This window comes from Haliotis rufescens, unplaced genomic scaffold, assembly GCF_023055435.1.
Source record: "Haliotis rufescens isolate VD_foot unplaced genomic scaffold, xgHalRufe1.0.p SCAF_19, whole genome shotgun sequence".
Taxonomy (NCBI): Eukaryota; Metazoa; Mollusca; class Gastropoda; order Lepetellida; family Haliotidae; genus Haliotis; species Haliotis rufescens.
Window position 1 is genome coordinate 1,311,831 of NW_025963879.1, and position 12,975 is coordinate 1,324,805.

Consider the following 12,975-nt stretch of genomic DNA (forward strand, 5'->3'; position numbering starts at 1 on the left):
AGGCACGTCTGGCAAAGTAATGACGTAATCAAAGCCTGCTTAAACATTGTACCGTTACTGAAAGAAAAAAGACTCCATTGGTCTCACTAGAGGTACTTATCAAAATGACACGATAAACCAGACAGGCACTCCTTTATTTAGCGGTATAAATATGGTCAGCCGCCTAGTATGTCCTGAAACTGTGCTAGGTAAAACCTGGCTATGTTACAATTAGTTTTATTGATATTTCTCAAGAATCATGGAAATTTTGTATACCCATGTTGATGTAATTATAACAATGAGAGAGAGGGGGGGGGGGGGGGGAGGGGAGAGAGAGAGAGAGATGCTCGAGGTATTTTTCTGTATATTCATCCTTGGTAGTATGGAACCGAGCGCGTTTCGTTATATTTTCTGTCACCAGAGTGACTGACGTTTCAGGACGTGGCTGTAATATAATACACGTCGGTTAATGTTGATCAGCTGATGTCTTTTATATAATTATCAAAAGTGAATACTAGCCTTTATATTCACGTTGTCTTTTGCTTCAATAAAATATTTTCAACTACCAAATACTGTTTTATTCAAAACAGTATTTGGTAGTTGGAAATATTCAAAATTCAAAATTCAAATTTAAAAGAGTGATTCCAGCTCTTCCAAATATGGCATAGAACCACTTTTAAACAGTGCTGAATTGCATCACTTAGCCGTGTTAGGAAGACAGACAGACAAATAGACAATTTATTAAAGTCTCATTTTTCCATATATACATATATAAAATAAAATTCACAGGAACTAAAAAGAGCCACTCCAATTGGTGATATATATAACTGGTGGTTTATAATGTATTGAATACAACACAGCAAATCTTATATACAAGGGACAAAAGTAAAAGAATATAAAATACAATAGAATAAAAACGTAGAATTCTAGCTTCGATACAGGAATTACTGACGTTTATCTAAAATACGTTTGCAGGTTTTGGCACATAAAGGGCTTGATAAAATAAAACCAGCTTAAACTATACTCACCACCAAAAGAAACGCGAATACCATACGTGTTGGTTAATATATGACGACTAACTCATATTCAAGAGATATTAGATTAGTTCGATGCACAAACGAACATACTGGTATGTTGTCTGAACAGATGCGCATAACGCATAACGTGTGACGTCATAGAACCATGACTCGAGATGCACCATTTATCTGGTAGCTTTATGTGGGAGGAAAGCCCGAAGTCATACAGGTCTTAGACGTTTACCACTGGTGAAACCCACGAGCATGGACATGGTGCTGACAAACCTAGAAACAGAATCCGAGCGAACTGGGATTCGAACCCACGATCATAGGTTCTGGCGTGCCCTAGGGACGCAACTCAGCACAGCGACTGGGCCACCAGTGCCCCCGGAAGTTTCGATAGCGCCCAGTTTCAATACGAATAGGAATCACGCCACTTCTGGAAACCGCCAGAGCTCTCCCGTGACATCTTGCCATTGCAATTCGGATATACGCTTCTACATTATATTCAGATTTGAAGGTGCTATTCGGGCGTAGATTCTCCCTTCCATTGCCTCTGTTGCCAAGAGATGAGTTAACTGCATTCGTGACTAACTCGTGTTATTCCGGGACAAGCCGAATGCAGGTTACGGAAAGGGGCGAGTGGTGACGAATGCAGTTTACTGCTGTTCGCCGGACTTGTTGATATTTAGTGAAGGCTGTCTCTCTTACTTCGGATCATATGTGATGTACATTGAATGTATTGTCAGGTGCAAAATGTTCAATATGGAGACTTCTGAATTTAGTATGGGTTCTGAAGTTACAATTTCTTTTGTTAACTTCTGCCTTTGGATTAGTCCAGCTGAACACTTTCCTTGTCACTGTCTCGTGGAATTTGACTGAGATGTTTGTCGAGCTTGGTCACACTTTCCCATTGACGTACTGTGGGTGGGAGCCAACCTATATCCCCGCTGACTGCCTTATTTGGTCATACTCCCTCAGTCCCATGAAAAACATTATTGCTCGGTTTTAAACTGCGTCGATTGAGGATATGGTACATGTACAACATATCACCGATCTATATTTTTCGGTCACCCATTTTAAAGAAAGGTAGAGCTTCGAATAAGTATTGTAGTATATTCCACGAATTAGTGTATTTGGAGATTTGCAGACGAAGGGCTCCACTGGCGGAGCTGGCTACGGCTTGGCCACCACCCCACACCACCCCATCCAATTATCAAACGGTCTGCCCCTACCTGAATTACTGTTCACTGCAATAAACCAAACACGCACGTGCTCAAAACAGTGATATTTGATTATAGGCGGACGCAAACCCATGCATGACGTAAGCTCACTTTGACGATTCCAAAGTGAAAGGACATTTCAATGCAAAGCATAACATCACGAAAAATACTACTGAATAATTAAATTCAAATATGCCAGTTACTGTTTTAACACAGAAATACCCAATGCCATTTAGGAACCAAGTTAAGTTCATCCTCAACATTTCTCAGCTGATATTTTACAAAAATTAATTAAAAGTCCATGCATTTCTGGAATGTTTTATTTGTGACGAGACATGTAGAAAATGGCCTTATTTAGACTATCTGGTTACTCTTTCTCACGTAAAAGATAAAGAAAGTCCAAAATTAGAAGGAATGCTGTTTTCGGTACATTTTTTATCCCAAATTGGGATCCGAAATAAACATGATTCGAAGTCCACATATTTATTTGACAAGGTGGACCGCATCAACAGACAGTTAATCCCTATCTACTGTACCCTGTTTTCCTTCCCAGACTTGTAAGTTTTCCATTTCTCTAATGACGTTGTTTCAAACAAGTTCTGGGGGTGATTATCAGTGTGTGAATCACAGTTTGGTGGGGGTAGTTCCGCGCAAACAACGGGGGTGAGCGTACAACATGGGCGGGGGTCACTTGTCAAGGACTGTAACTAATCTCTTCGTTATAACTGTGGTAGGTGGAGCATCGCTATATAACCCGAAGCAGAGCATCTCTCGTCCACTGCAACATACAAGTCATCTCATACAATTCACCATGACGAAACTTGTTATACTCCTGTCTTTATTAGCCTCGGTATCGGGTAAGTACACGTACATGTAATCTCTTCAATACATATTTGGGGGGCACAGGTGACCCAGTCGTCTAAGGCGCCAAGATTCGCTGTGCAGAGTTGCGTCCCTTAGGAACGCCAGAAACCTATGATTGTGAGTTCGAATCCCGTTCAACCCGATTATGTTTCTAGGTTTGTCAGCACCATTCCCGTGCTCGTGGGTTTAACCGAAGTGGTGAACGTCTGAGACCTGCATCACTTCGGGCTTCCCTCCCACATCAAGCTGACACGCCGTGATATAACTGGAATACTGTTAAAAGCGGCGTTTAACCCAACTCACTCAGTCACTCACTCAATACATATTTGTTAAAGCTCAATTGAATTTGAAACCAAACGCTTACATAAGGATTATGTGTTTTCATATATTATTTATTTTGTAATTTCGGCTAACACAAAATTGGAGGCAAGGGGAGCCGTTCGTATAAATTCCATGTGCAGAATTGCGTCCCTTAAGCATTCCAGGATCCGTTGATCTCCGACTACGCTACGAAAGGTTTTCCTCTCACACCGAGCTGACATGCTTTTCTGAATGTCTAACACTAACATGTCTTCATTCATTCTAACACGTATTAATGCCTGTTCGTTTTGTTTATTCTTTTTAATTTTGGGCGAGTGACAGGTCTTTTAAATGCTGACGAAATGTATTCCTCGGTTGGTTACCAGCTCACAATCTATTCTAGCCGAACTAGATGTGGCTTTGTCTTGGGAACCTGTTGGCTTCTCATGTTCAGCTTTTTACTGGTTTCTAGATTTATCATGGTTAATGGTTAGTTAGTTTGTCTGTTTGTTTGTTGTTTAACGCCGCAACAATATTCGAGCTATATGACGGCGGTTTGTAAATAATCAAGTCTGGACCAGACAATTCAGTGATTGACATCATGAGCATCGACCTACGCAATTGGGATACGATGACATGCATCAGCAAAGTCAGCGAGCCTGACCACCCGATCCCGTTAGTCTCCTCTTACGACAAGCATGGGATGCTATCGTACCAAGTTCGTTGTAAGTCCTGGTGCTCCATGTGTTAGGCAAGTGCCTGTGTATCTGATTTGCACATCTTATTTCAAAATATATTATACTTATCTTATCCTTATTTGACTTATTGCCTAAAATATGCACTTTATTGAAACATGTTTAAATTCTGGATTGGGGATTAAATTGGGGATTCTAACTCGGTCTTGGTCGTGACGAGCGAACGCTTTAACTGCTAGGCTTCCCACCGCCCCTCAAGACACGAGGGGAAATCCTAAGAAAATTATCTCCAACAATAAATACACGTTAATGTTGAAAACAGTATTGGATGATGAATAAATGTTTACCGATCTCAGAAGGAACATAATTACTTCCATATCAACCGTTGCCTGCAGAGGTATACACGATTCAGTCAAGCATCTATGTTCTTAATGAAAGGATTAAAACATTAAATTTAATCTATTTTCGCCTGAAGGAAAATTAGTGAGGGCAGTAATGGTTAAGAAAAAGATCACAGCAAACCGTTCCCCATCTTCCCGAGGCAAGTGAGTTAACTGACTATAAAAGTCCAGTTTCCAATGGACTTTTAAAGTCAATTTACTCTCTTGCTTCGGGAAGATGACCGTTCCCTTGTTCGTGGCTATCCCAGCCTTCCAATCAATCTCCAGAAAGCGGCTTATTGAAAAAAATCTCCTTTCGTGTCTTCGTTATTTTGAGAAAATTACAATTATTTGTTTGGTTTGGTTCGGTTTGGTGTGTATCGTGTTGTGTGTATGTGTGACGGCACTGAGATGGGTGACCGTTCTACTCGGCAACATGGCTCCTTGGAATGTATTGGAGGGTGCTGCCCCACACTGAAACACGGCCTACATGTGGTGTCTCCTCAAACGAAATGTTCTTCAGTTCAGCAGTGAATGGGTACCCGATAGGATGATATTGTAAAGTGACTGATAATTAAATGTGTGCGCACTGTGATCCAGTGACCGGAGTAATTATTTCGTAAACGTTCACTTGATGAATTGAGTGGCGCCTTATAAATGGACATTAGTAATCATCAACCTCACCATTATGATGATGATGATGATCATCATCATCATCATCATCATCATCATCATCATCATCATTATTATTATCATTATTATTATTATTATTTGGGTATCAGGTTTGATCGTGAAGCGCCAGACATGTACAGACAAGATCCAGAACTGTGTGAGCTATGGGAAAGACGTTTGTTCAACATACACGCAGTGGGCGCAGGCCAACTGTTGCGGATTCTGTGGTGAGTATACAGATAGCGCCACTGTGCTCTTCTCTGGTCAGCTGCAAACGAAACAACAGCCTCACTGGATACTACCGTTACTTGGGTGATCCTGTCATCCCAGTGGTAAACACGGGAACAAATACCTCGATCCGACGATTGACCCCGATGCATATGCATGAGCGCCATAGTTTCGTTACGCACCGGTGGCGAAGGGTAGGGAGGGGAGGGGGTAGCACATTAGGTACATATTTGTTTCATTGCGGTAACTTGCCGAGTTCTAGTATCACAGCGACCATCAATCAAGCGATTAAATATGGTTTGATGTTTTGTGCAGATTGTTTTAATCGTTTGTTTGTTGTTTAACATTTCCATATATGACAGCGTTCTGTAAAAAAATCGAGTCTAGACCAGACAATCCAATGATTCATATCATGAGCATCGATACACGCAATTGGGATACGATGACATGCATCAAACCAAGTCAGCGAGCCTGACCACCCGATCCCGTTAGTCGCCTCTTACGACAAGCATGGGTTGCTGAAGACCAATTCTAACCCGGATTTTCACGGGTGTCATATTCTTTGAAGATTTAGGCTGTACAGTTTTCTAAGGCTGACGATAGGGTTTCTGAAGATTTAAAAAAAAGAAAAAAGAGTTTTATATACAATCAGATTATTTTATTGTGTTGCATTCCAGATTACAGACCCCCATCTCATAATTATTAACAGTTTTCGGTTATCAAAAAATGTATATAATCACAGTTTGTTTTGATTTTGAAATCACCGATTGTGCACTCTGGTCAGATCTTCTTACTAATCGTTGCCACTCGGTGCTTATATTTCACCAGCGGGAAGTTCACAAACAAGTCCCTCTTCACAACAATGTGTGGACAAGCTGCCAAATTGTGCCGACCTTGGAGGTGACCTGTGTTCTACCTATGTTGAGTTCGCCCAGATCAACTGTCAAAAAACTTGTGACCTTTGTCGTAAGTATTATTATGATTCGAAATCAATCGCTAACAATGTATGTATAGCAGCACCGCTTTTAGCAACATTCTGACGTCACACATTGTACCAATGTGGGGAATCGAACCCGGACCTTTGGCGTGACGAGTTAAATATAAGCTACGCAATCGCTTATTAACTACGTTAATAATAATTATGAAAAGATGATATAAGTACATTGTATGTTGATACCTATTGTGATGACGGTGGCGATATACATATAATAATAATAATTATAATGATGATGATGATAATGATGATAATAATATGTCAGACAACTAGAAAACACCATATATAGAACAGAATCCGGTTCTATCGTATAAGTTATTTCATTGCATCCATGGAAACGGCATACAACGGGGAACAAGAAAACAAAACAAATGTCAGCCACTGTGACATGTTTCAGGAAAATATTACATTTCTGGAAACGACGTGTTCCATGAGTAACAAATACAGCACCCTCGATTATCCAGTATATTGTACTTACCATAAAATGTAAATCGAATACACTGGCTAATCGAGGATGGTATAACATATATGTTTGTTATGGTAGTATCGATATTATTAGAACGACACTCTGACGTCTAGCATGGCAACCTCTTATTCCAGAAACTACCAGCGCTCTGGGCGGGAGCTGTGCTGACAAGCTGAACAATTGTCCGGCCTACGGGAAGACGGTCTGTGGTGGCCAGTATTCGGACTGGGCCAAGGAAAACTGTCCACAGTACTGCAATTTATGCCGTATGTTACTTGTTTGTTGTTGACACATATATGCCAGGAGCCTCTTAATAATAGAGTCTCGACTAGAGGTGAGGTGAAATGGGGTTTAACGTCGCTTCCAAGATTATTGCACTTATATAGCGACGTTCATGTACGTGTGTGTGTTTGTGTGGCTGTTTGTACAAGTCCGGACTGATGCCGATTTATAGTGCCAGCTCACTGAGATACCATGCCGCAGTTTAACATGAATACCCCACTCAGACACAGTATACTGGCTCCGAGCCGACCAGTCCTTGTTTGAGCCCTTTAATGCCGAGCGCCAGACAGGGTAACAACAAGTACCATCTTTTAACGTCTTTTGGTATGACGCGGCCGGGGATCGAACCCCGGACCTTCCGCTCTCTGGGCGGACGCTCTACCACTAGACCACGGAGGCGGTCGTCTCGACTAGACCAATTAGTGATAGCTATTAAGAGCAACGACCCATGCCGTCGGGGTACGATGACACGCAATCAACCAAGTCCGATTATTAGATCCATTAAGTCGCCTCTTTACATGACCAGCTTAGGTTGGTTGGAACCCATTTTAACCCCCCACGTGGCTATGCCAGCAGTCATATATTCTGCTTAGCTACCACGCCAGCTTCCTCCCTTTTTTAAACTGCAATCAAATATCACCATGACTTGATCACCGTCGGTGAAAGTGGTGAGGTAAAAAAATTGGGTTTAACATCGCGTTCAAGATTATTGCACTTACATGGCCACGTGCATGCACGTGTGTGTGTGTGTGTGTGTGTGTGTGTGTGTGTGTGTGGCTGCTTGTACAAGTCCGGACTGATGCAGATATATTGTGCAAGCCAAATGAGATACCATCCCGCAGTTTAACATGAATACCCCACTCAGACACAGTATTCTGACTCCGAGCCGACCAGTCCTTGTTTTAGCCCCTTAATGCCGAACGCCAGACAGGGTAACAACAAGTACCATCTTTTAACGTCTTTTGGTATGACGCGGCCTGGGATCGAACCCCGAACCTTCCGCTCTACCACTAGACCACGGAGACAGCCTCGGTGAAAATGGTCTGAAAAACATTGTGATAAATATTGACTAAACGGTCAGTACATAAGAGGCAATCACTTACTGATAGGTATAAATTTAATAAAATTAAATAGCAATTATTATTTTTCCAACAGCAAATGGTGCCATCACAGGATCAAGTAAGTAGTCAGGATTTTATGGAATTTCTGTATCATATCAACTCACATGTCATGCTCCTTCAAGACGTTCCTTCTTGTTCCGAAAATGTCATTATAATTGTATGATTATTACTTAACATAAACTGCAGGGCAAATTTTGATTAGACCAAACAATTATAAACATTTTCAAAACGTCAGTAGGCTGAAAACTCTCGCTGAACACTGAAGACCAATAACACAACTATGATACCCGTATTAAATACATCACCATCGAAAACCATTTCGTGTTTGTTTCATTTGTAGCCACCATAGAATATGGGTGTGTACTTTCTTTTGCTGGGCAGTTTACATTAAACAACGCTTTAAAAGTGAATGTTACTTTGGTGCCCATTACAATAAGTTTAATATATAACATGTTTAGTTATTGTAAGTGTAAATATGAATAAGTGCATGATGTATTGAGTGAACCTTCTCTTACTTTCAAAAGCTCAAGTGTGCGTCTTCAAGGGCAAAACATACAACGAAGGCGACTCTTGGGCAGATGGCTGTGACAAAAACTGTACTTGTGTCAGTGCTCAGATTGGAAAATACCTCTGCCAGTCTGTGTAAGTATCAATACTGACCCAACGTTTATCCAGTACTTATGAATTAGTACCAAGCACCAATGTGGACCAGATGAGTTCCTAAACCATAGGTTATCAATGAACCTTAGACCGTCTCCCAGACCCTGGAGAATAAATTAAAAAGGAGTCCAACTCCAGTCGAGAAGTATTTGGCAAGTCTAGATTGCCTCAGCTCCTGAAATTAAGGACTGTTCTAAGCTCAATTTGATTATTATTTATTTTGTAGATATATATTTTTAAATAAGATAACATTTCTGGGACTAAGTGTCAGTCTAAATGAACCTGGGTCAGGCATCCCCGGCGTGCATATGAGTGAGTGAGTGAGTGAGGGGGTTGTTAAAGGCCACAGTCAGCAAGTCAGCTAGCCTGAAAAAGAAACGGAAAATCGGACAAGGTAACCCATACACTAGCGCTGTCTGGGCACGATGACGTCACACACTGTAACCACGGGTCTCCCATTAGTGGATTTTGGGTGCCTGGGATCTAATCGCCCAGGAACACCATAGGGCATGGTATTCGTGAAGATCCGGGTTAGAATAGGTCTTCAGTAACCCATGCTTGTCGTAAAAGGCGACGAACGCTATCGGGAGGTCAGGCTCGCTGACTTGGTTGATGCATGTCATCGTATCCCAATTGTGTGGATCGATGCTCGTGATGTCAATCACTGGATTGTCCAGATCGCTATCACATAGCTGGAATATTGCTGAGTGTTGCGTTGAACAATAACAAACAAACCATAGGTCATAGAGTAAGACAGTAAGTGCATTGACATACAAGAGATTACAGAGGCTACACGTCTGTCGGACTCTCCAGGATGCATGCATCTTCCCGAGGCAAGGGAGTTAACTGACTTTTAAAGTCCAAACTGGACTTTTAAAGTCAGTTAACTCTCTTGCCTCGGGAAGATGGGATCTGATTGAAAAAAGCTATAACGGCTTAATCTAACAGAGAACGGCCCATTTCAAAACATTTTCAACAAAGTAAAACTAGACAATTATTCCCGCAATTGTTCTCATTTCAGTAGAAAACATTGTGACCCCCAGAATACAAAACCCTGATGCATGGTACAGCGTAATGACCTGTGTATATATGTAAATCTTCACAACAGTCATTGTCAGGAAAGCTGGGTCCAGATTTACGAAGTTTCACTGTATTTGAATGTTACAATCTGAAGCATCCCCTAGCATGCACAGGAACTCGTTATTGGTCAGTAAATAAAAATTGATATACCCCAATATGTAAGTAGAGAATATATGTGACACTACTCTGCTCCAGGTGCCCCAACTACAAGAATCTCCCAGCTGGATGTCAGATGGTGAAGCAACCAGGAGCCTGTTGTGCTAAACCTGACTGCCCTAGCCTCAGTAGTAAGTACAGGGAGTCCTTCCTTTGTCTGTGCAGACAAACGTGTGTCTGGGGTCTGTGCAGACAAACAATTTGAGTCTGTGGTCTGTGCACACAAACAACGTGAGTAGGGGGTCTGTGCAGAAAAACAATTTGAGTAGGGGGTCTGTGCAGACAAACAATTTGAGTCTGTGGTCTGTGCACACAAACAACGTGAGTAGGGGGTCTGTGCAGAAAAACAATTTGAGTAGGGGGTCTGTGCAGAAAAACAATTTGAGTCTGTGGTCTGTGCAGACAAACAATTTGAGTCTGTGGTCTGTGCACACAAACAACGTGAGTATGGGGTCTGTGCAGAAAAACAATTTGAGTAGGGGGTCTGTGCAGACAAACAATTTGAGTCTGTGGTCTGTGCAGACAAACAACGTGAGTAGGGGGTCTGTGCAGAAAAACAATTTGAGTCTCGGGTCTGCGCAGATAAACAACGTGACTCGGGGGTCTGTGCAGACAAACAACGCGAGTCTGGGGTCCCTACCCCTGTCCGTATGTGCACAACTGTCACATCTTTAATTGTTTTGACAAAATTCAAATTTTATAAATAATTCTTACTTAACTTATATGTACAATTTCAAACAATAGGTGCCCAACTCATGTCATTTCATTGATTGAGGCAGAATTTAAATTTTAAACTAATACCTTCTTTTACTTATATGTACCACTCATTCATAGTTTGTCTTTCAATTGTAAAAACATATTTTTTATCACATATAATTTTGAATAAGAGTATAATCATATATTGACTTTTAAAAGATGGATCGCCTATATATTTTTCCAGGTTTGGATTGTAAGCCAACAATGACAAGAGTGTTTAGTTGGGTTCTTCAAAAAATAGCATTAAAATTACATTATATTGATGGTATATTGCAACAGATCTCAGAGAGGGAAATATTTGTTGTAAAGCCTCATGTCTACATCGTGTGTCATGAAGTACAATATAGGAGATAAATGAATTCCAGCAAAACTCCACTCTATAGTTTCTTGCCAGCTAAACTAAAATGTCTCCACGCATGTTTTCAGATGTGTGTGTGTACAAGGGTCAGTCCTACCAACAGGGTCAGACTTGGGTCGACGGCTGCGACTACCGCTGCACCTGCACTGATGGGAAGACCGGACACTACCAGTGCAAATCCAGGTGAACCCACTGACTGTCAGAGTCATCCATGACAGAGATCCTGAACATGTATGACCTCAGTAGGGCTGGGACGAGTCCAACCTATCTACCCGGGTACCCACTGTAGGTCTCAAGAGTTGGGTACATGTCCGATTGGAAATGGTTTTACCGGAGCCCTGGCAAAAACTAAAAGATACACATATAAAACGCATACACTGTAGTTTTATCTTTACTTAAATGTATAAACGTCAGAAAGAATGTGAGCATAGTCAGAAGAAAGTGCAAACATAAGCGACTTTAACTGTTATTGTAATTAAACAATATGTTATGTTATGCATCCGGGGAATCCTGTGGGTACTACTCAGGAACCACCCGATCCAAGTACCCGAGTTACCGATCCCAGCCCTGGATCGGATCATACTCATATGATATTAATCATTTCTGAAAGCAATACACCTGGTGCAGACATTGAACTAAATGACAAAACAATCTAAGCTAAAATGATAATTCACAAGCATGTTACATCCGAGCTGACAATGTTTATATTTCTCCCCAGGTGTGTGAACTGGAACCTGCTGCCAAGCTGCCACTTGGACAACCCCGCCCCCGGGAAGTGCTGCCCCACCCCCAACTGTCCCGCCAATGTCAAGATCAACTATCCTGCTGGCTATGTGCCAGAATAAACTATCATATTTCACCTGAAATGATTAAAATACTGTACTCAATACAATGTTCGTCTTGTCCTTTTGGTGGGTTCGGTTGGGTGTACTGCTATATTTGTTATTCTAAACTGAGTCTAGCATGGTTGTTTAACATATTTTCATGGTTAAAATATGAAGATGGTGAAAAAAGAACAAAATTCAAAAAGGTTGAGTTCAGATCAAGTCATCAGAATATAAAGATCTCCCTGGCCCCACAAATTGAAAGAACATATCTGATTTTCGCTTTAAGTCCGACTTGATGAGAGAATGTCTATTTAATCTGTCTGTCTGTATAAAAGAGTAGTTATTGAGCTATCCACCACCCCCATTTGAGACCAAGTCCAAATTGTTTCCATGGAAATTGCAAAAAACTCTGCAAATAGCAAAATGCATCACTTCAGGATCTGTTTGATATATTTGCCAAGTTATGTTGAAAGATATTTACGGTTTTTGAGTTGTGCTCCAGAAACGAAATCCACCACCTTTTTGTGACTAAGTCAAAATTATTTCCATTGAAATCGAGAAAAAATAAAAATCCTCAAAATCCGCAAATAGCAAAAGGCACCACTTCAGGATCTGTTTGATATATCAGGCAGTTATTGTGAAAAATAGTGTTTCGAGCTGTGCTCCGGAAACGAAATGATTACGGACGGGCAGGTGGACGCACGGACGGACAGACTGACGAGGCAACGACTATATCCCCCCATATTATATGCCGGGGGGATAACAACAACTCTTATAATAAAAGTGTTAAAGAAATGTATGAAAAAGCTGTTCAAAATAAGCAAGCACAATTCTCTTTTTTGTTTACATACGCACACTTTTGGGTAGGCTCCTCAGAAAACAAGAAAAACAGACCTGGCAAAATAAGATAATCTTGAA

General features: G+C 41.1%; 1 protein-coding gene across 1 annotated transcript; it reads left to right on the forward strand.

Annotated features, from left to right (window-relative positions):
• Window positions 1-2,952: 2,952 nt before the first annotated feature.
• On the forward strand, window positions 2,953-12,117 carry LOC124113006 (uncharacterized protein ZK643.6-like). The gene is made up of 9 exons (XM_046473228.2): window positions 2,953-3,075; window positions 5,240-5,356; window positions 6,186-6,323; window positions 6,952-7,083; window positions 8,255-8,278; window positions 8,745-8,862; window positions 10,156-10,247; window positions 11,299-11,413; window positions 11,949-12,117. The coding sequence occupies exons 1-9, from the start codon at window positions 3,030-3,032 to the stop codon at window positions 12,073-12,075; spliced, it is 909 nt and encodes a 302-aa protein (XP_046329184.2). The 5' UTR covers window positions 2,953-3,029; the 3' UTR covers window positions 12,076-12,117.
• Window positions 12,118-12,975: the final 858 nt, after the last annotated feature.